Source organism: Orcinus orca, chromosome 19 (assembly GCF_937001465.1).
Source record: "Orcinus orca chromosome 19, mOrcOrc1.1, whole genome shotgun sequence".
In the NCBI taxonomy this organism is placed as follows: domain Eukaryota; kingdom Metazoa; phylum Chordata; class Mammalia; order Artiodactyla; family Delphinidae; genus Orcinus; species Orcinus orca.
The window spans coordinates 41,952,754-41,978,838 of NC_064577.1; the positions used below are offsets into that span (position 1 = coordinate 41,952,754).

General features: G+C 47.0%; 3 protein-coding genes across 12 annotated transcripts in view; all 3 read right to left on the bottom strand.

Moving 5' to 3' along the window:
• The window catches only part of RARA (retinoic acid receptor alpha), a 42,784-nt gene extending 41,579 nt beyond the window's left edge, over window positions 1-1,205 (bottom strand). Inside the window, exon 1 of the mRNA XM_033411103.2 lies at window positions 1,099-1,205. The gene's annotated coding sequence lies outside the window, so the exon portion shown is untranslated. The remainder of the gene's footprint in view (window positions 1-1,098) is intronic.
• Window positions 1,206-6,337: 5,132 nt separating this feature from the next.
• Window positions 6,338-25,817, bottom strand: CDC6 (cell division cycle 6). 2 transcript variants are annotated; one of them, XM_004282763.4, is made up of 12 exons: window positions 25,570-25,817; window positions 17,206-17,396; window positions 16,078-16,359; window positions 15,754-15,953; window positions 15,327-15,502; window positions 14,585-14,691; window positions 13,678-13,817; window positions 12,731-12,831; window positions 11,495-11,559; window positions 8,361-8,563; window positions 7,554-7,694; window positions 6,338-7,249 (listed from the first exon to the last, which is right to left on the bottom strand). In XM_004282763.4, the coding sequence occupies exons 1-12, from the start codon at window positions 25,815-25,817 to the stop codon at window positions 7,160-7,162; spliced, it is 1,944 nt and encodes a 647-aa protein (XP_004282811.3). In that variant the 3' UTR covers window positions 6,338-7,159. The 2 variants fall into 2 exon arrangements, with proteins under 2 accessions (XP_004282811.3, XP_033266898.1); XM_033411007.2 differs by lacking the exon at window positions 25,570-25,817 and adding an exon at window positions 18,172-20,877.
• The window catches only part of WIPF2 (WAS/WASL interacting protein family member 2), a 43,549-nt gene continuing 38,489 nt past the window's right edge, over window positions 21,026-26,085 (bottom strand). For all 9 annotated transcript variants that reach the window (XM_049701401.1, XM_004282759.4, XM_049701403.1 and 6 more), the window contains one exon: window positions 21,026-25,912. In XM_049701401.1, coding sequence (XP_049557358.1) covers window positions 25,872-25,912 — 41 coding nt within the window. In that variant the 3' untranslated portion in view covers window positions 21,026-25,871. The remainder of the gene's footprint in view (window positions 25,913-26,085) is intronic.

Below are 26,085 nucleotides of genomic sequence, written 5' to 3' on the forward strand. Positions count from 1 at the left end.
CCTCCTGCAAACCCACCAAGCCAGAAGGAGATGCCCTAGATCTTCAGAGAACAAGGCCTCTCAGCCCCCAATGAGAGGGACAAACAAATCACTGTAAACAGTAGCTATCATCCAACCCTCTCCCAGAGAGCCTGCAGGAGGGCAGAAGCTTTGGGGTAACACCAGGAGCCTGAGCTCTGAAAGCCAAGGAGCCCAGGGAGCTGGCATGGCTGGGCGGCCTCCCTGATCTGGTCCACACCCCCTTCCCCAGCCATCTGGGCTGAGTCTGTTCTGGCCTGGGCCACACTCTGGGATGTCTCAAGGCACCCAGTCACCTCCATCCTAAGATTATAGATCTTACAACCATATGGTACACACACACACACACACACACACACACACACACACAGACTCACAGTGGGGGGGGGCGCTTTTCATAGGTGTTGAGGTGTTGGCAGGGATGGGAAAGACAGCTCTTTAACCTGAAAGAACTTTCCCCAGAGAAAAAGGCCACACACACACACACACACACACACACACACACACACAGAATTGTTCACAACCTCCACTACCCTCCAGCAAAGCCTTTGGCCACTCAAGTGTGCAATGAGCCTGGAAGGGGGCTCTGGTTCTACAAGGTGAGTAGGGAGTGGGGGGCAAAGTCCTGAGCTCTTAGGGCTGGGGGGGCAGAGAGGAAGCAAGAGAGAAATCTCCCAGGGAGTCTCGGGTCCCCGTCCGGCTCCCTGTCCGGCTCTCTGTTACCCCAGCTCTGCCAATTCTCCCCTCGAGGTGAGGTGGGGGAAGGGGGATTAGGCAATACTGCAAAGGAGGGTGCAGGGGCTGGGGCCCGGGCAGACCTTCCCCCCACTTGCCATTCTTAGATAGAGAACGGGAATGCCTCGAGGGGCGTGCAGCAAGGGCGCCGGAGGGCGCAGGGGCTCTGAGCTTCCAGACACCCTTCAGCTCCCAGGCTCCCACCTCCCTGGACTACAGCGAGCAGTGGGGGAGGAGGCATGGGGAAAGCCTGAACTGCCGAGAGGGAAAAGACCAGATCAGAAGCGGAGAGGCCAGGCGGAAGGCGGTCGAGGGAGAATTGGGAAGGGGTGTGCGTGGTCCTACCTGCTCAGGTGCGTGCCGGCGGGGGGCGATGGGGTTCCCAGGAGAACTGGGGAAGCCCTCTCAGCTCGATTCAGGATTCCCCCCTGCTTCTGGGTTAGGCTGCTGCAAGAGGCACGGGTTCCCGTTGGGTCCTAAAGCCCACTCTCCAACCAGGAGGCTCTCCCCACCCTCTCCCACCATCCCTGACTGGGTCAGCGGATGCAGAGCTGAATTGATGGGGCAGAAAGAACTCACTGTAGAAAGACGAGGTCTGAGTCATGGGCTGGGACAGAAAGAGTCCCCAGTGTCAAATTCACAGCACATGGCTGATTTTAGCTGAGGATATTATGGGACAGGAGAAGAAGACATTTCTTCTGCCTGCCCTGACCAGATGAATTTGGGCTTTGGGACTGAAGCTGGGGTTAAGATCGCTTTCCTAATCACTCCCAAGTAGCTTGGCTATTGAGAATTTGGGGAAGGGGGAGTTCACTTTGGATGGGAGCTCACTTCTACCCTCCCCCTCCTAGACAGAGCACAGTCTCCCCTTCTCTCCCCCACTATTCCTAACTGCCTAGAAGACCACGTCAAGTGGGAAATAAAAGTCCTGATTTCCAGCAAGTAAAAAGAGCAGTATGACTTGGATAGCGGTTGGAAACTGGCAGTTCTATATCCTTAGATCTGGGAGTGTGTGCCGATATACAGAGCCAGGTGAGAGTATAAGCAGGTGGGGCTGGGGGAATTTGGGTTACATCCATTAGCAGAAATGGCAATTGTCAGTGAACGAAGGGGATGCAGAACCTAGGGGTCAACTCGGGCCCCTACCCAGCCCTTAATAGGATCCTGAGACTTTACTAGAATGAATACGTAAAAGAAAGAATATTTTCCCAGGTACGACTTAGGATAAATATAGAGGGGCAGAGGGCCTCTTATGCACAATTAGATCAACTTCAAGGTTACAGACCCCGTTTAGGAAAGCCCACCTTCTCCAGAGGGAGAACTCAGGGTTGGTGGGCCAGGTGGGCCAGGGAAAGCTGCAGAGGGCTGGGGGGAGAACATTTTGGAAGGAGAGTTGCACATATCTCCAGCACCAGGGCAGGGAAAATGTCATGGGGTGAAGGGCCAGGGGAAGTCAGGGACAGAGTCGAGGGAAGGGAGAGGGCATGGCTTCTTCCTAGAAGAGGCAGGAACTGGGGAAAGGAGCTGGACGGGAAGTTTGGAGGGCCCCGGGGTGGAGTCCATGGGGTGAGCTCAGGTCAAGCCTTTCACCCTAATCTGCCTCAGTTCTCTCCCAGCTGTTAAACAGGGCTCTCGGTTCTTCCCAGGCAGTTAATGAGTGTTTACAGAAGAGCCCGGAGATATTCAAATCTCAGCTGGGCCACCACTACAGTTATAAAGCTCAATAAGGGCTGAGTGTCATTTGGGGAGGGGACGAGTAGAGGAAGAGGGAAACAGACTACTCCCTTACAACCTAAGGATAAAGCCACGCTCACAGAGCAGCACAAGCCTCAGCTGCCACAGGATATCCTTGTGCCCACGGATGGAGGTCACACACCTCCATCCCTCCAACCACCACCAAAGGATGGCCTGCAGCTAACTGTGGGCAGAACCCAGGCTACAGCTGGTCTTCATTAACTCCAGCCTTTTTCACCGCCCCCCCCCCGACCCCATACTGTGAACCCACAGCTTCAACAGGCCCAGGCTGGAGGGGCTGCCCTAGCCCGACCTTGCAGCTGACTCTGGGGTGGGGGGCACTGCACCAAAGGCCAAGCTACCAGCTGAAAATAAGGTTGAAGCAAGACTCCCTTTTTGCCACTGGGAGCGAGCAGGGAGGAAAGAAAGGAGTGTGGGGCTGAGAGGGTGGAGGTGGGGGAATTTAGGGCAAGCAGCAGGCAGTGAAGTCAGCGGGATCGGGGGCCGGAAACCCCTACACCCTGGGGCCAAGTCCTACTCTGGCTTCGCCTTCAGCTTGAGTCTTGGTGGGGCCCCAAACTAGGGAAGGCCCCGGCTGTCCCTTCCCGCCTCCCTCCCCCCACCCTTATTAAATACACATTTTATCTCTCAGCATCTTCATTATCTTAACTGAAGGAGACAAGCAGTGGATGGCGGCAGCAGAGAGCACGAGGGTGGGGGTGGGGGTGTGTGGGGGTGTGTGGGGGTGTGGGGAGCAGACGCACCCTTGTTATAAAGTGCTGATCTAGCTCTTTCAGGCAGTGTGGGAAACAGAGGAGGGATCAAAGGGAGCCAGGCTGATTCAGAACTCAATTAGAGCTTTTTTAAAAAAGAGCTGGCTCTCTCCTTTCGCCAGTCTTCAGACAGCCTTCACCCAGGCCCCTTGCACCCAATTAGCTTCTCCTGCCAGCGCCTTGGGCTGGGGTTGAAATCAAGCGGAGGCCAGGGGGCAAGGCTTCTTCCGCTACAGAACCACCTCTTCTGGGAGACGGAGACCTGCTGCTGTTCGTAGCTTAAGACAGAAATGTGTTCGAGGGCACCTGATCTTTTCGGGAGGAACCGGAGATCACATCTTTCCCCAGAAGTTAAAAAGTGGGACATCAGAGGGTTTCCCTGGTGGCGCAGTGGTTGAGAGTCCGCCTGCCGATGCAGAGGATGCGGGTTCGTGCCCCGGTCCAGGAAGATCCCACATGCCGCGGAGCGGCTGGGCCCGTGAGCCATGGCCGCTGAGCCTGCGCGTCCAGAGCCTGTGCTCTGCAACGGGAGAGGCCACAACAGTGAGAGGCCCGCGTACGGCAAAAAAATAAAAGTGGGACATCAGAGGTGGGTTTCTCCCTGATACCTTGCCAACTAGAGGCACAGCTTCTGGCCCATCTCTAGGGACATTAGGGAACATCCAGACAGGCACCCCTTCTTCCCAGCCTGTAGGTGGACTCTCTCCCCAAAGCCAAGGCTTCCTGGGAGCAACATGGAAGTTGCCTCAAGCAAAATACCACATCAGAGGGAGCCACTGGAATGCATCTGTGAGGCTGATAAATGCTGTGCTGACACATGTTGTAGGATGGAGCACCCCTCTTTCACAATGGCCTTCTCCACCTCGGTGCAAAAGCACGAGCAATGTCTGCCTCCAGATTAGAACTGTCCTCAAGATGGAGGGAGAGGCAGCATCTTACTTGGTCATGTATCTGTTCACTCAACAAGTTTATTGAATACCTCCCAGGTCTCAGGCACTGTACTAAGTGCTGGGGACAGATACAAATGTAAATAAAATCTCCATCTCGGCTCTCTCTTTTTGTCTCCCTCAGTAGTCAAGGTAACCTCTCCACAGATATTTTTTAAAAGCCCCAAGTCGTATCTCTTTCCTCCTTCCCAGTTCTTATTGCTGCATCTTAAAAGGACACTGAATAAAGGCAGGGAGCAATGAAGGGGAAGAAAGAGAGCTCTGCCGACTTTCTGGATCTCTGGATAGCTTGGACCTCACACTGTCTTGCCAGTCATCCAGCCACAGGCAGGTCTTCACTGAGCCAGAAATGTCAGTTGCAGCTCTGGGGTTGAAACTCATGCCAGTTTTATTGTGTCTGTGTGCGTTCCATGGCAATACCCACCAACACTCTATGGAAGCTTCATCTGCTACTGTGAAGAAAAATAAATAAACCAGGATACAGACACACAGCCCACCACCTTCAAGAGGAAGAATGTAGGTCAGCATCTCTGCCACTACTCCCTGTGAAACAGCCTATGCTCCTGGCAAAAAACAAGTAACCACAGGCTCAGCCCAGCCCCTTAAAAATCCCACCACCTTCCCAGAGCTGTCAGCTTCAGTGAGAAAAGGACTTTCTTCCCCCTCAGTCTGCTCCAGCTGTCTGAATCACACTGAAGACCTCGCTGACAAACATGCATCAGGTGTTGCTCCCACAAGGGCAGCGGAAGCCAAACAGGGACTCTAAGTCAGCTTCTCGCATCACTGACAGAACCAACCCTGCTCCAATTGCTCAAGTCTTAAGAGCATCAATGACCTAGAAATTGACAGTGTGGGGAGAATGGAAGGAAAGGAAACTAACAAACTAGTACACAGAAAACCTGATTTCCAAATACCAGGGGAAAGGGAGAGGAAGGAGGTAGAGGGGAAAGAAATTTGGCCCCTTTGAATCTGCAAACGCGATCTTGGCTCAGAGCCATGGAGGATGCATAGCAGCCCCACTGCGAGGCAAGCCATGTTCCTGACTCCAGCCCTGCAGTTAAGAGGAAGGCGCCAAGCCTCCAACACAACGAGGTGGGGAGGCTGCTCCTTTTTGGGCAGGATCCTACTGTGGACACAGAACAGACAGCAGCTGCCCACAGTGTGGAAACAAACTGTAAAGCAGTCACGTCTCTTAAGGCTGCAGCATCCAATAAAATGTAATTTAAATCAAGCCCCGCATCTGTTCTCAATCCCATTCAGTCTCTGCTTTCCATCAGCCTTCGGACAATCTCTGCAATTATGCTGGTTAACCCTTATAGCCCCAGACACTTTCCAAGCTTCTAGGTATAGAACTGTGTCCTCCCCTCACAAATTGCTCTCAGAGGGAATGAATGCTCTAGTAAAGGAGTCTGACGGTGAGACAGTCAGACTCCTGTCTATAGACTAGGCGCTGCTACACACACCGGTGGGTAGTGTTCATTTCAGAGGGCTCTGTGTGCCCTTCTATCCCATACCACCTGCTGTAGACCAGATCACATTGCAAGGATACAGTGGGCAGCATGAACGAAACAGTGGCCAACAGATCGTTTGTACACATATCAAGTTCTCAAACCCAAGCCATGTTGGGAAGGCGGGAGGAGGCACAAGAGCTCAGGGAGCAGCAGACTTGGTCACTGGCTCTCAGACCATTCATAGCACACATGGTTTGCATTCCAAGCATTTGCTCGAGTTATAAAAGTACAGCAACCTCCCAAATGAAGCAAACTTAAGTTTCTCTTTTCCCCTTCTCTCAAAACTACCCCAGCCCTATGCCTGCACTTTCGAGGCAGTCAGTGTTATAATGGTGCCCTCTGGCGTCCCCGTCACAAATTGCCATTTAATGCCACTGGAAACCAAACCCAGAAGAGAGGGGAGACTTGAGTAACCGTATGGATGCATTTACCTAGAAGACTGGGAAAATGAGGTGTCATTGAAAATCCAACCCCAGATGAAGGCATCTTGAAACAAGTGGCTTCATCTGAGGGCAGCCAGGACAGTGGGACAGTTTGGGGAGGATTTTCACAATTTTCACATTGCCTTCTGAAAGTCTGAGCTCTCCTGAAATGTGACTGCTTAAGAAAACAAAGAATGCAACTTGAAAATAAATATATTCACAGCCTGTAGTCACATCCTCCTTACCACCTCCACAAGCTTGGGAGTGCCCAAGACACTCAATGAGTCTTTAACATGTCACAATGTGGGGGCTTCCTGGTGGCGCAGTGGTTGAGAGTCCGCCTGCCGATGCAGGGGACACGGGTTCGTGCCCCGGTCCGGGAGGGTCCCACATACCGCGGAGCGGCTGGGCCCGTGAGCCATGGCCGCTGAGCCTGCGCATCCGGAGCCTGTGCTCCGCAACAGGAGAGGCCACAACAGTGAGAGGCCCGCGTACCGCAAAAAAAAAAAAAAGTCACAACGTGGAAGTATGTGCAACATGAACACAGTATACTCCAAACAGAAAGACATTCTTTGATCAAAGTGTCCTCCAGATCTCCACGTGGACTTGCTGATTTTCCTGGATCAACCCCTTTTTCATTCTTCTTCCTCTAGTCCAAAAATTCTTTAAAATACACCAATGTTTGAGGAAACAGAGATAAATATATAAACTTTCCACAGCCTAAGTCTGTATACTTGCAAGCATGTTGGTTAGAGGCACACTAGAGGTAGAGGCAGTGAATGTAATTAAAAAGGGTCTACTTGGTTGTTTTTAATGCATAAACATAATAAGACCCAAAGATAAATAATTCTGTGCTAATATTCACGAATTTATAGCTTAAATTTTATCAGTTTTAAGTAAAAAAGGTCATGTTTGCTTTCAGACCTAAGTGTATATAAAGTAATAAAATGAAGATTCCATCCCTCTCCAAATGCCAGCCAGATACTTTTAGGCAGAGTATTAGTATAAAAGAAAAGAATTTAAGGCAATCCAGTAGCTAAGATATTTCCAACTAAAGCTTTGTCCTTCAGAGCATGCTCTATTTCCTTCTCTTCAATCTTCAGAGACACCTGCAAAGAGAAAAGCACTTTTCATGGTGGAGAACTCACAAAAGCAGTTTTTATTACACAAACTTCTACCGTATTAAACTTGTCTCACAAGAGGCAAGCAAGTTAAACACTGCTTTTGCAACAGCCCGAAAAAATAAAAAATCTCATTCATACTACAGCCCTATCTTCACACACCTTAAACCCTACCTAACAAAAAAATTGTTTATCTAATTGTGGTCATTTTTAAATCTTTACTTTAGCAAAAGATAAGCTCGCCAAAGCAGGACAGTTAAAAGCAATGTCACAAAGAAGCAGTTCGTTGTACCTTTGCGAAACGCGTTTCCTTGTTTTTCTTTAATCCGAAAATGCCTCTGGCCTCCAAGAGCCCTGAAAGTGACAAACACTCTGACTGGTCCACAGCTGCCACCTGCTGTTTGCGACAGACGTTACTATAGGCTTCATATAACTGAGAGGAAACAAGGGAGAACAAATGTTGCTTAAAGGTCATATCTTTTTTTTTTTTTTTTTTTTTTTGCGGTACGCGGGCCTCTCACTGCTGTGGCCTCTCCGGCCGTGGAGCACAGGCTCCGGACGCGCGGTCCCAGCGGCCATGGCTCACAGGCCCAGCCGCTCCGCGGCATGTGGGATCTTCCCAGACCGGGGCACGAACCCGTGTCCCCTGCATCGGCAGGCGGACTCTCAACCACTGTGCCACCAGGGAAGCCCAAAAGTCATATCTCTTGTAACCCTGTAATCTTTTAAAAGAATGTGAATCTGGGTTTGCAAAATAGTTATCTGAATACCCTAATTCTCTCCCTTTTCAATGAAATCCTTGAAAAGGCATTTTGGAGATACTGCCAAAAACCTATACTGTAATGCAAGAAAGGGGCTTTATATATTTCATAGGGAGAGGCAGAAATAAAGGGGAGAAGATTAATGGTAAAGTCTCAACCACAACCCAAGGGAAATAAAGTCAGCTGCCTTTTACATGATACCAGTACTTATTCTTACTGTTAAAATCCATTTTTAATTCACATCAGCTGGAGCGTGATAGGCCTTTTGGAAAATATCTGCTCTGCAAAGCAGATTCTCATCTCCACCCCAGCTCCATCTGCTGAGATTCCCAACTAACCTTCCCCAGAGTGACCTCTTTGGTTTTCAGCTGCCTGGTCAAGAGCAGCAAAGAGCAGACCAAGATCTTCTGCTGAAGAGGGAAGGAATCTTGTGCTCCTTCTTGGCTCAAAGTCATTCTGTTTCCATCAACTTCCGAAATGACTTGTGATATGTGAATAACACCAACCTGCTTGGGAACCAGTGACTCAGAGGGTGATTTACCTATAAAGTAAATAAATCAAGCTTAATTAGATTTTTAAAATGTTGTGGGTATTGAGACAGATGATATTAAGTTTTAACAGAAGGAAATTCAAGAGCAAAGCAGAAGTTCCAATTCTGTAACTAGAAGCCAAAGGATGAGACAAAATGTGATCCTTAGAAAGATGTCAAAGTGTGACATGACTTGGAAAGTACAGTTATCCTTCTTCTGGGCAGAACAGTGAGCTATTTTATCCTGTAGAGTGCAATTTAATGTCAGAGAGACAAAATCCACCTCATGAAAGAATAAGGACCAGACAGAGAACCAATGTACTCAGCCTTGCTTGGAAGGTTCCTAATATCTCAAAGGCAAAGGATAGAACCTTGAAACAAAGATGGCTGGGCCTGGTCTTTTTAAAATTCATTTATTTATTTTTGACTGCGTTGGGTCTTTGTTGCTGCGAGCAGGATTTTTCTTGTTGCGGCGAGCACGGGCTACTCTTTGTTGTGGGGCGGGCGTCTCTCATTGCGGTGGCTTCTCTTGTTGCAGAGCACGGGCTCTAGGCACACCGGTTTCCAGAGTTGTGGCTCGTGGGCTCTAGAGTACAGGCTCAGTAGTTGTGGTGCACAGGCTTAGTTGCTCCGCGGCATGTGGGATCCTTCCCGGGCCAGGACTCGAACCTGTGTCCCCTGCATTGGCAGGCAGATGCTTAACCACTGTGCCACCAGGGAAGTCCCTGGTCATTTTTAAAGGCTCAAAAAATTACCTAACATTTCAAATCAAATGAGTGGCTAGGGGACTTCCCTGGCGGTCCAGTGGTTAAGACTTCACCTTCCAATGCAGGGGGTGCATGTTCGATCCCTGGTTGGGGAACTAAGATCCCACATGCCTCACGGCCAAAAAACCAAAACATAAAACAGAAGCAATATTGTAACAAATTCAATAAAGACTTTAAAAATGGTCCACATCAAAAAAAGAGTGGCTAAACATGGACAATCCTACCTAAGTCCTCTAGATAGCCTCCCCAAATGACCTCTGAGGTTGGGTTCATTTGCCCAAGCTGATCTCCAGGAGAGCAACACTTGAGAAAATGTCACTGGATATCTTAGCAGATAGCACCATCTCAGAGTCTGGAGGTTGGGAAACTGCCAACAAGCTTCGGAGGATTGTGGCCTCATTGTTTGGACACAGGAATTGCAAGACAGGGGAGCGATTTGCTCTGTAACAACCTTTGCCTAAGGTTACTTCCTGAGACCAGGTCAGTTGTCTCACAAGAGTTTGCTTCTATTTCATGATCACAAATGGGATGCTACCGAGGACTAATCATCATGGAGAAACTGGAGATCAGCGATCAAACAAGCAGAATCTTAAAGTTGAGAGGAATTTAGAGGTCTAGTCTCGCTCCCTACCAACAGCTGAGTCTCTTCAAAACAATCCCAAAAAGTGGTCACTGGGCTTCCCTGGTGGCGCAGTGGTTGAGAGTCTGTCTGCCGATGCAGGGGACGCGGGTTCGTGCCCCGGTCCGGGAAGATCCCACATACCGCGGAGCAGCTGGGCCCGTGAGCCATGGCCGCTGAGCCTGTGCGTCCGGAGCCTGTGCTCCGCAACGGGAGAGGCCACAGCAGTGAGAGGCCCGCGTACAGCAAAAAAAAAAAAAAAAAAAAGTGGTCACCTATCCAGCTTGTGTCTGAGTATCTTCAACACTGGTGTACCCACACTGTGTCAAAGCCCAGTTAGTGCTATTTATTGGAGAGTGTCCTCTTATATTTATTTCAAGTCAGTCTCCCTATAGCTTTCTAGAGCCATTAAAAGCTAACCACACCGGGACTTCCCTGGTGGCTCAGTAGTTGAGAGTCCGCCTGCCGATGCAGGGGACACGGGTTCGTGCCCCAGTCTGGGAGGATCCCGCGTGCCGCGGAGCGGCTGGGTCCATGAGCCATGGCCGCTGGGCCTGCGCGTCCGGAGCCTGTAAAAAGCTAACCACACCTACCAGAGGTCAAAAGACAGGAATTAGATTAATAATTTATGACAGGAATTCACAACCCCTTTTAGTTGTATGTGTGTAGGCGGTGCTCACAGGGTCCACTGATAAGCCTAAATGTTATTGGTAAGGGAAAAAAGGGAATAATGTGAAAAGTTGAAGAGAAACCAGTATCTAGTCTATGCATTGGCAAATATTACCTATCAGTCTAAGCACTAAGTTTGGCTAATTCTGAAATACTTTTATTAATTTTCTTTCAACAAGTTGATGAAAAAAAGAGTTTTCTGTGGAACTATGGTGCTAGAAACAATTTTAGTAACACTCAACCAGTGCAGGAGTGAAGGAAGAAACAATCAAATCAGACTGTCCTGTTTCTAAAGATTAAGAGTGGATATTAAACACAAGATATGTAGTTCATGGACATTTTACATCTGCCATAGCTAAGAGAACAAGGTTGAAGGAAAGGAAAATTAATTTTGTCATTTTTGTAAACGGCTGCAGTTTACCGTAGCAATACTATCTTTGTACCTCCACCCTCCTAGACTTGTTTAAAGGCTTGTGATATCTCAAGTTGAACACAATTCTTTCCTGTCTGACTCTCTTACTTCCCAGGCTTTGCTTTCACCTATGTTGAGATGTAAAGTGCACTCAACGTAAGTACCCAGAGAGAAGCTGATCCAACCTTACTGTCTAGTTTTCATTCCTAGAGCTTGGAAAGAAAACTGACTCTGTCCCAACCATTCATGTAACACCCTGGAGAACTCATTTCCAGTAACACATGGATTATAGCACTGGCAGGCAAGATGGAAATAAAGTGGATGAAATTCATGAAAAACACGACACCCGTACACAAATGGGTGAGTGTGGATTTAACTGTGGATTTAACTATGCTCATTTCAGCTCTCTATCTCTTTCCTCAGAGAAGTTAAGCTTCCAATTATAAAGGAAGACAAAAAGGAGATAAACTACTCACATTCAGACAGTGGTTTGAGGATAGTCTGGCTTTTGACATCCGACTCTACAATTTCAATAGCTCTCCTGTAAAAAAAAAAATTTCTAAAATTAATTTAGGCTGAGCCAAACCAAACACCACACCAAACCACCAAAGCTCAAAAACAGGCACATTAACAAAAAGCAACATGTCTTATAACTTGAAAGCCCCCAGACAAAACTGGGTTATGTCTCAGCTCCAGGGGACTTAATTGCCTTGAAATAATTCATGGACCAGGGAATCTGAGAAACTTCAACACTACATGGTTTCCTATTACAGAGGCCAAGTAAGTCATCGTACACTGAGCCAATGATAACATTTTGAACAAGGAAAACCTGTCATGGATGGGAGAGAGGACACGTAGTGTGGGTGCTTGACTAAGAGAGCCAGTACCGCCCATACACACCAGACCTAAGAGGAGGGTCCTCAGTTATCTCCGCACAGGATATGTGTAGGCTAGAACCACACTGGCCTACTTGACTCTTGCTCATAGTTGCAGTCTTTACCCAAGTAGTTCGCTGACTACGGGAAACTTTCAAATCCAGGATGACACCATCTAGCAATAGGAAGAGCTTACTCTCCCACTGCTCTCTCCAAAGTACTTTGCCCACAGGAAGCCATAAGCCAGACCTGGATCTTCTGCATCGCAGTAGGGGGAAGTTGGACCAGCGGGCCAACACAGCAAGTATCATTTTAATGGACCAAGTGTCCCTACTGGGAAGGAAGAAATTTCATCAGTCAGCACAGAGGCTTTCCCCAGCAGGAGGGGCCGGGGGATGGGAAGGGAGAGAGAGGTCTGGAGTACAACTGTGGGGGACCACCAACTGGAGGAAGGGGTGCTCACAAAAGCAAAGGAAGGGAAAAAAAAGTCTAAAGGCAAAGATGGTTCAGGTCCATAAATAAACCTGCTTGAGACCAGCTAATGGAAAAGTAAACTGGAGTCTTTTTTAATACAAATGTAATTAACCAATCTATAATCACCACAGGGAGTGCCAGCAACATCTCATTTGTTTCTCCCTCTGTAGGTAATGGACTGATAATGTTTCAGACATTAACACCGGTGGAAATGCAGAGCTCCCCACTGAGAAACAAGTCCTCCTTTCTGAGCGTAAAAAGTGGCAGAATGGAGCCTCTTAAGCCACATTCACTTGAGTTACATGAGACAATCAACAGCACTTCTTTTTTTTAATAAAAGCAGCCAACAGTGCCATAACTCACCTGCAAACATCTAGCGCTTTGCGAACATCTCCCGAAACAGCAGAGACTTTGCGGGCACAGAACTGAATGGCAGCATTGTCCAGGACCTGATCTTTAGATGCCTTTGAACAAGACATAGAAGATGACAGTTTGAACTATAAGACTTCCCCTCTGCAATTTAGGTCCCAGACTTGATTGACCAACCTTTAGGGTCTAAGACGCCTTTTCTGCTTAGAAGTAAATGGGGATTTCATACATTTAAGCATTTTGTAGGAATGTGGTAGAGGTTCACAAAGGGAAAAAAAAGCACTTGAAACTCAAATTAGCAAAACTAAACTAAACTAAAATCTATTTGGTCATTTCCAATAGAGAAAGTGTTTTCATAGGTCCTATTTTATAAATTTATTTATTTATTTAGGGCTGTGTTGGGTCTTCGTTGCTGCGTACAGGCTTTCTCTAGCTGTGGTGAGCAGGGTGGGCGGGCTTCGTGGTGGGCGGGCTTCTCACTGAGGTGGATTCTCTTGTTGTGGAGCACAGGCTCTAGGCACTCAGGCTTCAGTAGTTGTGGCACGCGGGCTCAGTAGTTGTAGCTCACGGGCTCTAGAGCGCAGGCTCAGTAGTTGTGGCGCTTGGGCTCAGTTGCTCCACAGCATGTGGGATCTTCCCAGACCAGGGCTCGAACCCGTGTTCCCTGCATTGGCAGGCGGATTCTTAACCACTGCGCCACCAGGGAAGTCCCCATGGGTCCAATTTTAAAAGGCCATTAGAGAAGCATTTGGGTGACTCCTCTAACTCTTTTTATTCCAACACTAAGGCATCTAAAATGGAGCCAAGAGTAGAAATTCATATAAAAATGAATGGGCTATAGGAACTCCCTGTTTAGTAATGCAATCAAAGCAAAATATTTTTGAACCACCTTCACAGGTGATACAAGGAACACTCAGCTTGGTACAATGCTTGGCACTCACCTGATTAAGTCGATCCTGCAGGATAGTGGCTATCTGATTTTTGGTATAAGGTGGGAAGTTCAACAGCCGTGGCTTACATTTTTCTCTAGCTTGAAGCCTTGGCAGGATTCTGTCTGTGAGATCCAGGGTATTAGCAATACCTGAGGAGGAGATAAATGACACTAAGCATCATTGGTCAAATCATCGTAAAAGGAAAACCAAACCCTCTGAAAGCTGAATAAGGGACTTCCCTGGTGGTCCAGTGGTTAAGACTCCACGCTCCCAATGCAGGGGCCCGGGTTTGATCCCTGGTCAGGGAACTAGATCCCGCACGCTGCAACTAAGACCCAGTGCAGCCAAATAAATAAATATTAAAAAAACAAAAAAACACCCACCAAAAAACTGAATAAAATTTCCAGTTATAATCCAGCATTCCAACAGTTGCTTCGCACTTTCCCCCACCCCCACCCTCAATACCCATTAGATAAGATGTGTATAATCATCGAAGAATGCTCTTTTTGAGTTACGTTTAGAATTGTTCAATTATAAGCAGGATCAGATACTCCCAAAATCAATTGTCTCTGAAATGCAGCATTATGTCATTTCTATCCAGAGTTAACAAAGTTGACTTGACTTAGATTAAGGTTCCTATTATCTTATAGTAACTTTCTTATTTTGGTAAGAAAGCAGAAAGCTGGTGTAAGATCAAATAATAGTTGATAAGGGAATTCCCTGGTGGTCCAGTGGTTAGGACTCGGCATTTTCACTGCTGGGGCCCAGGTTAAATCCCTCGTCGGGGAACTAAGATCCCGCAAGCTGCATGGCACAGCCAAAAAACAAAACAAAACAAAATATGTGATGAATAAACTGAAGAGATTAGAAAAAGGTCTTTAGAACCACCATGTAACATAAACAACAGAGCACTAACCAATCAGCACCAACCGAGAATTGCTTAGCCATGGCCATTCAAACAGTGTGTACAGTACATCCTGCCCTCTGCTGTCCAGCTGATCCATCTCGTCCAACACCAACACACTACAAAAAAAGAGAAACAATTAGTATCCATGTTCACCTTAACTCTCCAATCTGTTTGATCTGGGCTGACACTAGGTCACATTCCTACAGCTAAGACCAGTTTGAAGGGCTTCCCTGGTGGCGCAGTGGTTGAGAGTCCGCCTGCCGAAGCAGAGGACACGGGTTCGTGCCCCGGTCCGGGAAGATCCCACATGCCACGGAGTGGCTAGGCCCGTCAGCTATGGCCGCTGAGCCTGCGCGTCCGGAGCCTGTGCTCCGCAACGGGAGAGGCCACAACAGTGAGAGGCCCACATACGGCAAAAAAAAAAAAAAAAAAAAAAGACCAGTTTGAAGATCATAATCTGTCCCACCTCCAGTCACTGTTATGATGATACCCCCCATCATCACCAGAAAGTAACATACAGGTTTTTCAAGTAATTAGTTTAAAAACATTTTCCCCCAATTTAAAATTAGAAGGCTTTTGTTTTTTCTTTTCTTCTTTCCCTTTAAGCTTATGTAACTACCCCTCAGAGAGAAAATATAGGAAATGTTCTTTTTATGAGCAAACTGATACATTCAAGAGACGAGAATGTGAGTTTGTGGGCAATGGATCCTGCAGATTTTCACAGAGCAACATGCAGCAGAGCAATGCTTACATCATGGGGCCCTTCTCCGCAGTCATATGGTTTTCCAGTTTCCTCATTATGTCCTTCCCAGCTGGCCTGGATACTTCTTCCTGACAAATCTCCTGAGCAATGGCTGGGAATACAGCCTGGGCACTCCTCAAGGACATGCAATTCAGCATGATAGTTTTAAAGCTTTTCAGTTCCTTCTAGAAAAATGCAAACATGCAAGTTATTTTGGCCTCAGATAAAGGTTTGATGGAACCTGAAGTGTCTTTGAAGAGTTAACAGCATACAAGAGAATAAGGTCCACTTTCATTTGGAAAGATTTAGACAGTGAAATTAAAAATGTCTTATTTTGGGGAAAACTGCAGTGCCCTAAGCACTTCTACTTTTTCTTAACCCTTGATAACCAAGTGTCATTTTGGCAAGAGCATCATAATTCAGACTCTCAATGTACCTTGAGGTCTTGCAGAATTCGGCTTAAGCAGGCAGTTTTTCCAGTTCCAGGAGCACCAGAAAGATAAAGACTTCCAGCTTTCTTCCCACAGATGTGCTCCCTCAGGAAATTCCTGATGACATCCATCTCCTTTTCTCTGGCAGGCAGCTGATCTGGGACAGCTGTAGTCAGGACCTGCTTTGCTTGCTGGTAGCAAGTACCTGTGCCAGACATGAAAGGACAATTAGACACAACAGAGGTGACTGAGAAGACCCACCAGGTTTCACTTGGAATCACCAGCCATGTTTATGAGGCTGCACTAACAGTTGCCATGTAAGAACCAACCTTCTTGCTTGAGAAGTCTCAGACACGCAGATTCTTTCTCCAGTGGACATCTCTGCTCAGAATTTGTTGCGATGTCTTGACCTTTTGGAACTGAGGAACATATTTTGTTTTGGTGAAGTCTGGCTTGTTCTCTTTTGCTAGGAGATTCCGTTGTCAGCTGATTGTCAAATACCAATCTGCGCCCCTTAGATGTATGTGAGCGAGGGGGACCATTTTCTTTCTTGCTTTGCTTTGGTGGAGAACAGGGAGGTAAACGGGGAGTGTTACACAGGTTGTCGTCACCTGAAACATTAAAAGCAAAATGTGGTCATTCATAGCAGTGGATAGTAAAAGGACTTGGAAAGATCTCTGCATCCCCCCCAAAAAGGGGGATGAATTTCTATCACGGTCAGAACCACCAAAATAAAATGCCTCTCATCCAGAAGCAAATAGTGGCCACCAGATGGCACCACTGAGTCTTACTAGTTGGTAGAGGTTTTAGTGGGATGAAATTCTAGGATTGCTCTAAAACAGGGTTTCCCAACCTTGGCACCATTGATATCTTGGACCAAGTAATTTTTCATTGTGGGGGACTGTCCTGTGCACTGTAGAATATTGAGCAGCATTCCCAGCCTTTATTCACTGTATCAGTATCACCCCCTCAGTTATGACAACTAAAAATGTCTCCAGATCCTACCAAATCACCCCTCATTAAAAACAGATGATCTAAAACAAGAAAGGAAAAAACAAACAAAAAATAATTTTAAAAAAAAAGGAAAGAAAAAGAAAGGATTACCAACCACTGCTCTAAAACAAGAATTGTCACCTGTTTTTCTTAATTTCACAACTAACGAGGCAAGTTTCAAAATACTATATAACTAACTGCAAGGTCGTTTAAAACACTGACAGAACCAAGTTCAGTATTAAGGAACTGAAGATCAGACCTATTAAGTAGTTCGGAAAGTGATCTCAATAAGTAGCTTAACTCTGAAGTTCAGTAAGCACTTAGCAACCATTCTGAAAATAACCAGAGGGAACAGAGTGGTCTTAACTGAACTCAGGAGGCTGTTTCAAAGGCATCTTATTATTGAGAAAGAGAGGTCGAGAGCTACCAGACAAAAAGTTGTACTCAAATAATGGATAGCTTACCCAGACGTTTTCTGGGGCTAAGAGGCAGAATTTTTGCACAAGGAGAACGGGGTATGGCCTGGACATTTGCCAGTTCTAGTTTGGTGTCACTGGAGTTTTTAGCTTTGTCCAATGTCCGAGGCTGTTTCTTTTTTGGAAAACTGATTGTAGCCTGTGACTGGGAGCGGGTTTGAGGCATGACGGCAACACAGCTGCGTACAAAAAAGAGAACAGGACAGCCAGTCAATATGTAAAAGTGAAGAAAAAACAACTAACATGTAACTTATACCGAAGATCGAAATTCATTTCATAAGTAGATTATATTGTAACAATATTTTAGCATTTAATTTTGCTTCATATCCGAATCTATGCAACAATAGCGAACACCACCTACTACGAGTAAAAGGCTGTCATAAACATTTTAGGTATTAACTCCTTTAAGTTTTACAACCACCTTAGAGGTAGGTACTATTATCCTTATCTTAATGATAAAAAAACAGAGGCAGAGAGGCCCAACGTCACAGCAAAGCAGGATATAAGACCAGGCATTCTGGCTCCAGAGCCCAAATTTTTAACCACTCGAGACATACAATAACAAGTTGATCTTAAGTGGCGTCCATAGTACTTCTACCCCCCTGGCTCCAGGCACGGGGTACATCGTTAACACCAGCTTAGCCCAGCAGCCTCCCACATTTACAGGCTTCCTCAAGCCCTCACTCCGCACTCAATCCCCGCTCTACCCAACTCTCGGCCCCACATAGCCCCAGATGCTCGGGGAACGTCTCCCTCCTGCCGCACTCAGCACAACTGCCAGAGCACTCCGAGGGCGCACGTCTCCCTTCCCTACCCCGACCTTCTCACCCTCCCGCGATCTGAGCTCTCCTCCTCTTACGGAACCCGCGGTCCTCGCCCTAGCCCCTCACCCAACTCCGCCGCCCCCCCAGGACTCGGGCCTCCTCTCCTTTCCACCTCACAGTGCTGCGTCACCTCAGTGCCGGCGCCTTCTCACGTCTCCCACAGAAAACTAAAGGGACTGTCCACGACAGGATCCTGGACAAACACCACACCGTCAGCCGGAAAGCCCAGACGCGCTCGCGCCAAATCTGCACAGCCGCAGCTTTCCCGCCTCCCGCCAAAGCCCGGCCACGTTTCTGATTGGGTGTCGCCAGAGCGCCGCACGCCTTGGCCCCAGCCCCCTCCTTCACAACCAATCAAGCGGGAAGGCGCACAACCAATAAGAGAGCCTCAGGTCTCAGCGCCACCACGAGGCCACGCCCACCGAGCCGTAGGGGCAGTCTACATCCGGGGCCTCGGCGGAAAGATGCGCGCTTGCGCCGGGGCCGACTGAGTGAGGCCCGGCGGGAGCTGTAGTTTTTGCCGCTCGCGACTGTATTCCCACGCCCTTCCTTCAATACCTTCTCACTGCTGCACGTACCCATTTTTTCCTTACCCTAATGGGCTATATTTTCAGAGAGCTACTACATAATACCTGCCATTATTTGGGCGGTTCTGGGTGCGAGGTATGATGCTAAGCGCTTTACATATCTAATGCCCAACACTGCAAGACACAAAGCAAATGTGCCGAGGGTTAGTTAGAGGTCACAGAATTTTGGTGGCCTCGAAGGGCCTAGGTCCATTTCCTGACAACCAAAAGCAATGTTTCTTTGTAAAGTTATACATACATACATAAATACACTGCACTTCATCACAGTATCTCCCTGATTTGTGTTTCAAGGGTGAGAAAAAGGGCCAGGCCTTTGCTTTTATTTTGTTAAAGATAAGAATACGATATTCTGTGCACCTTCCTATCATTAATCCCATTAATCCACACAATGTGGGGAGTGGAGAGGATTATGGCCCCTTAATTTTAAAATATATATTTTTTTATGGCTAAATACAAGGGTTTCAGGGCCAGAGAAGACCACTACAGATGGAGTGGCAATCTGAACTTTTAATGAAAAATATAAATTAAAGCAGTAATTTACAGGCCAGCTTCCAATGCTAACAACCCAGGTTCCACTAAAAACCCAAATCCAATTCTAGGTGATGGTAAGCATGTATCTGTCATCCTTCAATATCAAATGAAATAGAGCAAGCCGAGAAATAGGGAAACAATAATACAATCAACTTAATTGTAGTTCATTCATATAGGAGATAAAAACCAATATTGAGTGCTTGTGTGTGCCAGGGGCTGAGCTCTGGTATTTTACCTATATCACCTTATTAATTCTCACAGGCACCCCCATGAAGTTGGAATTATTTCCATTTCACAAATGAGAAGACTGAAATAGAGAGGTTGAGTAAATCTGCCCAAGGTCACACAACTAGTAAGTGGAAGAACTGGCATTCAAACTCAGGAAGTCTAACAGGAGATCAAACTCCTGACCACTTAAAACATACCGAGGGGGAATAGACAGATGCAGGTTTTAGAGGGAGAGATGGCGAAGGAGCACATCTGGGGAAGGCTTTCTAGGAGCTGAAAACTACAAGAGTGAAGAGCGTAGGCTGCCACGAATGGAGAAAGCGCTACCACAGAATGGAGACTTTTTTACCAGCTGGTATTTCTGATCTCTTAACAGGGGAACAGAACCTAGAAAGAAGCAACTTTCACTGTTCCTATTTATTTTTATAACCTGGACACCTAAAACTTGTCCTTCATAACCAGAAATGGTAGTAACAAGTGCCCAGCCAGCTTTTAAGGGATGGTGGTGAACAACTACCTCAGTTACAGTGGGACAGAGGGGGCAGAGGAAGCCATGAGTACTTAACGTGCATATTGGAGCCTATGAAAGCATTCACCAGGAAATATAGCTACCAGTCCAAGAAAAGCCTACAAGAATAAGTGACTATTGTGGAAGCAGGCAGAGAATCACAGAACGTCCAGATTGAAAGTTCTCTAAAAGGTTACCTAGTTGAAGTTTTCTCTTTTCACTACTCCAGTAACATGATGAGCAGACCATCATACTGTTTCTCGCTTCTGTGCCTCGTCCTTGCCGTTTCCTATGTCTGGAATGCCAGTCACCATCCTCCTGCCCTGGCTAATTACCATAAAGCCTTTAATGCCCCGCATAGGTTTCCCTTGGTGGCTGTCCTGAAGTCTTCTGATAGACTCTGAGCTCCTTGGAGGCAAAGACCATGTCCTATTCGTCTTCATATTGTCGGTGCCTGGCACAGAGTAAAATACGCAATCAACGCTTGCTCAATGAACGGAAAGGACATTCCTGCCAAGTGGATATCCATCTTTTGCTTGAACATTTTTTTGTGGTCAGACAGCATACAGTCCTTTAAATCTCACACCCCTAAACCTAGGAGTGGAGAATCAATTCAATTATGTGTAAAAACAATCCAGACTGGGCTCCAGTGATGTCAAAGATGAAGCATTTCCCCATAGTTATCCTCTGGGGTGGTTAGGATCCTGAGGTTGACATTTTAGTTCTCTTACCTCTGTCTGCAGAGTAATAGGAAGTCAGAGACAGGTAGCTTCCTTGCAGTAAGTTGCAGTTAGTGGCTGGGCTGGGCCAGAAAATACTTAAAGAGGCACATTCACCATAAGCGGCTATGTCTTGGTAATAATTAAGGTGGGCAAACTAGTGTCCTTATCACTTGCTAATCCATACACGGTGTCATGGAGGAAGGGACCAAATGACACAGGAAGGACCTGTCCGGCATCCTTATGTGTGTCTGTGTGCGTGCGTGCGTGCGTGCACTGGCGGGCACGTGCACACGTACACAGACTAGCAATACCATCCCAATAGGACAGAGAAAGCTTATAGGGTTAGCAAGTTGAGAGTCATCTAGGCAAACTCTATTTGAGGGCTATTCAAAGTCACAGGAGGAACAATTAAATCAATAAATAGGTAGTTTATTAATCATATTAATAACAATGATGGGTCAAAGAATCAGGAATTCAGCCAACCTGGCAAATACGGATGAAAATGAAAGGAGGCCCTTTTTTCCCCTCGCTCCCGCACCCTCATAGGTTTTTATATCAAACTGTGTGAGAGTGCCTCATACACACACCTATTATGAACCAGTACGGGAAATAATTTCAAGACCTTTGCTAGTGATGAAAGTGTAGATTAAGCTCATTAAATCTTAGTGGTGATTATGTCAGCTGACCACAGTAAGCAGAGAATGTCTGGTTCAATTCTGACACCTACAGTCAACGTTCAAGAAAGCCAGCTAAGATTTCAACTTAAGCAGTGAAGAAAAAAAGGCAACACCCACATAAAAACAGACACAGTCTGCGTGTTCTGCCCTCACCTTTTCTTCACACTTCAGTGTGAGAATCTACCACACACACACGTGGAAAGAAGCATTAGGGATATAAGGAAAGGACACAAGGCCAGGGGGTCTCCTGAGTTCCCTGGAATCATGGGCAAAGGGGAGTTAGGTGGCAAATATAAATAATGACCAACTCTATCAGAATCACCCAGTCAGCCTGGCTAACTGGAACTGTGACTTTCAAAACACAGCAGGAGGGGAGGAGAGAAAACTCCGAGGAAGCTGCAGATGCTTCTGCCCAAGTTAGTATTTCTACTTTCTCAGAGGATCTGGAGTCAAACCAGTACCCTAACCGGAGGCAACAGATTTTCTCTCTTCTATGCCACCACTTGTGGTGGTATTCCAGACAAGACTACACAGTTTTCAGGTTTTTTGCTTTTGTTTTTAAGCAAGGTTTAATTAAACTGCACGGCATCCAGAAGAAAGAAATGTACCAAAGAATCCAACCTGAGACCGGATTATACACTGTAGAAGGGGGTAAAGAAATCAATGCTAATTGGGAGAGGGAGCCCCGTAATCAGAAACAACTCCAAAATAAATCATACAATAAATTATTTTTTAGAAGAAAAGAAACCAATCCACATGCAGACAAAGATGGACGCACACATACATACATACACTCTTCACGCACGTCACTCTAGTCTTTTATTCAGTGTTGACGATGGCTCCCATGCTGGTCGCCGTGGAAAAGGACAAGGGTTAGACGTGAGAAGAGAAGGCTCGGCCCCGCTGCCACCAGTGGAATGAGATTTAAGACCATTAGAGAGGGAACCCACTAAGTTGTCAGACAAGAGGAGAAAGAAGGAAACAGCAGTTATCAAGGAAGATTTTAATTGCTTCAAAGAGGGAGAGAGGAAGAAAGCACAGAAATCTAACACAAGTAAAGGCACAATGAATGTGGAGTTGAATGCAACCAAACCCTTCCTTTGGTTAAAATTATCCTTTTTTTTTCTGTATGTGTTTTGAAGGTGGTTGTAGTTTTGCTTCACTTTGCTTTTAAGAGACGAGTCTCGAAGGCAGAGTTGTAATGCCTCCCATTCCCTAAAGTAGGGTGGCTCACAGAAAGCCACCCTGACCACGTACAGCCAGGGACTGAGATTCAACAGGGAAAGAAAGACTACAACTGGAATGTGAGGAATCTGATTTGCAGTTGATTGCAGGTTGGGTTTCCAGAACAGACAGCTCAGTGTAGTGCCACCAAAGGGCCTCAGATGCCCTCTACTCCACCCAGAGCTCTGCAGAAGGGAAGGACCCTGGAGTCACACTTCACCCCCACTCCCATAAGCACTCAGCCTACAGATTATTTCAAGTGATCAGGAGAATTAAAACACACCCCAACCCTGAGTTGCTCTGTAGCAAGTCTATTTACAATTTTATCTCACCTCTCCCTGGAGGTAAATTTAGGTTTCAAGAGGGGAAGCTATGGGGTGAGGGGATGCCCCCAGGGCAATGGTCAGTGGCTAGTCTCCTTGCCTTTGCCAGTTCAGAGGGCTGGGATGAAGTTTTGGAGACAGGAGCCTCTTGTCTGTTGGGTGGGATAGCCCCTAAGTGCTCTCACTCTGCGGGCCCAGCTGGGAAAACGCTGGGCCTCTGCAGCTGGAGGAAACCCCCACGATAGAGCAAACCACACCTGGAGCACCACAGTGCTGCGATCCAGGTCTGGGGACCAGAGGAGACGGGGAGAGGGGCATCTAGCTCATTTAAAAACCTGCAGACCACTGGCCTGCTTCCCAGAAAGGGCGGTAAGAAACAACTATGAAGTTTTTCCCACCCGAGAAAAACATCATAAAACCAAACCCACACGAGGGCTTTTAACACAGCTTCTTTGATGCCTAGTTGGGCAATGTCTCTTCCTTCTGGGAAGGGATAAGGGGGTTAATGGGACTGGGCAACAGCCTCAACATGAGACCACCCAATCTTCCACTGAAGAGATGACATTCCCACAAGCAGATAAAAAGAGCAGTTTAAAAGGTGAGAAGTTTTAGTGCTCTTGTAGCCAGCCCACCTCAAACCTATATTACAAGCTTTTTACAGCATACAAAATAGATCAGTAACTATGAGGCTCACATTCCCATTCATCAATAGTAAATATACATGATAATAAATCTGTTATTAACACAGGGACCAAATAGGGTATAAGGCAAAGACATTTAAATAGGTACTGTGTCATCAACATGCTCTGAAGAAGAAAATCCATCTGACTAGATCTAGTCCCAGGCCTTTTTCCATGAGGCCAAGAAAATGAAAATACAGTCAATACCCACGTGACACAGTCCAAATGCTGGGGAATATGAGGGGCAGCAGGTCATACGGGAGGAAGATAGTAGCCCCAGTGAAAAGCTGGGGTTTGGCTTTTACGTGTGATGCTCATTTCGATGCTCTATGTTTGAGGAGTGAGGGGAAAAGAGATACGCTTTGATAACATTGTACAAAAGGCATCAACTCCCATTTCAAAAATAAATGGGAAGACTTCACAGTCCAAGTTCAGTAACTGGGGTCAGCATCTACCCTGGAACTCTGCTGCAGTATCAAGTCTTGTACTTTGTCCTTTTCCCTCCACTAACATCCTCTCTCTAAGCTCCACTGGCTTCAGGATGCTGGGGGGATACTGCTGGGAGGTAACTGCTAACAGATTTGAAAATAAGAATGATAAATAAAGAATGATTAGAAAAACCGTGGTCACAGACCTAATCATGGTTTGCCCCAACAGTCAATATGGTCCAGGGGATGGCAAAGGATCGCAGACCCCAGATAAATAACCCAAGTTGAGAGCTCTCTCATCTAGCACTGGGAGCACTTGGGTTTCACTGGGCACCATGTACAGATCCTTCGTCTGTGATCCAACAGATAGGAAAGGTCCCTAGGACAGTTTAAGCCTGTGATGTATCTGATGAAAGCTCCTTTGCTCTCACTTCAAGCTTTGAGCAGCCTCTGCACTTGACAAGAGCTTTAGCAAACCAAACCAGCTGGATGTGGAGCCCAGGAGCTCCATCATGCTGTTGGAGAAGGGGAAGTCCCTGCACCACGATCCAAGCTCAGTTCCTACCTAGACTGGGAACCTTCATTTTCTCTGTGCTCTTTAACTAGGACCTGGAAGACGAAACAACATATTGCTGGCTGCCAGGGAAGATCAACTGGACTGAGGCACACCGCACCAAAGTCCTTGTGCTTTTGGCAGAGGAATCTTTGACTACCCCCATAAGCTTCCTCACCCTTCTCTACTCTGCTGTGCTAACCCCTGCAGTCTTGGGGTTGAGTGGTGCAGAAGGGAACAGGAAGAGCCTGCTCACTCAGATGGGCTATGAACTTCACAACGAGTGGGCCTCAGTTAAAGCCATTCACAGCCCGCAGAGCTGGTCCCTTCCACAAGGTGCTTCACCCTTCCCTTCTTCGTCATCCTGGAGCACCCATCAGGGGCTGAAGTTTCTGAACAGGGATGAAAGGGCCAGTGGCCTTCAGGGCCAAGCAGAGAAGACTGAGGCAGCCTCAAGGTCAAGGTTAAGGCCAAGGCCAAGGTCCTATCTTCCTATCTCTCACTAGAGGTTTTGGGGGTTTCTGAATCCATAATGAATGAATGAAAGGGACTTTTCTCTTGAGGGGATAGGTGGTGAGAGGAGGAAAAACATCCCTCAGCCTCAGCACCTGAAGAAATGGAGCAGGGAGCCCCAGAGGGCTCACATGGCTCCTGGTCCCTGTGACGCAGAGGAACTGACTAGCTCTAAAAGGACCCCCAGTTTACTTCACCCTCTCTTTTTATTAGATGTTTAGTTCAACTGATTAGTATTTAGTGTTTATATCCAACCTATTTCTGGGTATAAGCGTGGGGTGGGGTGAGGGCAAAGCCAAAATACCCCTAAAAATAAAGCAGACCCACTTCCTTGCCCATGCTCTAAACTTGACCTTTAAAACAGATCACTTCTCTGCAAACTCCTTTCCCATTTCACTAAAAATGCCCACCCCCAGAAGTCTTGGCCATGCCAGCCTCCTAAAATGATGAAATATAATATACCCACCAAGCTCCCCCCACAGTGGGTAGGAGAAGGTAGGAGTACCATTCTCCACCCCGCCCCGACAATGAGTTCATTCATCACAACAAGGCACCTTTCCCCAGAGGAAAGCAGGAGACATGGAATCTTTCTCCTCATCTGGCCAGCAGGGCTTGCAAGAGGAGGGATGGATGCAGGGTTTGAGACCCTACTGTCAATATAAAGAGTCCGGTCACCAAGTCCAGAGACGAGATGCATAGATGGAGGTGAGCTGGGTGGACGCTTGGAGTCTCGAGGTTGGTTGCACTGGAGAAACACGTTAGGAGCTGTCATGCAGGTTTCAGGGAGAATGGAAGGGACCATCTGAGAAGAGGAGAGGGTCCATCCTTTTCCTGAGGAACAGGACCAAGCCAGGCTTCACCTGAGAATGGGCGGCAGAGGTGGGGCTCCACGGGCAGCTGAAAAAAATAAATAAAAACCACATACGCAAGGTCACCCACCAGACCCTGAATAACTCAAACATTCCTAAAATGAGAGACAGACAGGCTCTTCAAGCTAACCTTTAAAATCTGGGACAAGGCTTCGTTGTCTGTTTAAGAAAATGCAGACAAGGAGAAGCAAATTTTAAGCT

Bases quoted from the DNA above. Each gene is read 5' to 3' on its own strand.
- CDC6 (XM_004282763.4), bottom strand. From the start codon at position 25,817: ATGGTCCCTTCCATTCTCCCTGAAACCTGCATGACAGCTCCTAACGTG. The intron at 17,397-25,569 runs GTGCCTTGTTGT...TTTTGTACGCAG, and splicing joins CTGCTTTCCTCTGGGGAAAG to CTGTGTTGCCGTCATGCCTC. The intron at 14,692-15,326 runs GTAAGCATTGCT...CTTTTTTTGTAG, and splicing joins GCGGAGAAGGGCCCCATGAT to TGTGTTGGTGTTGGACGAGA.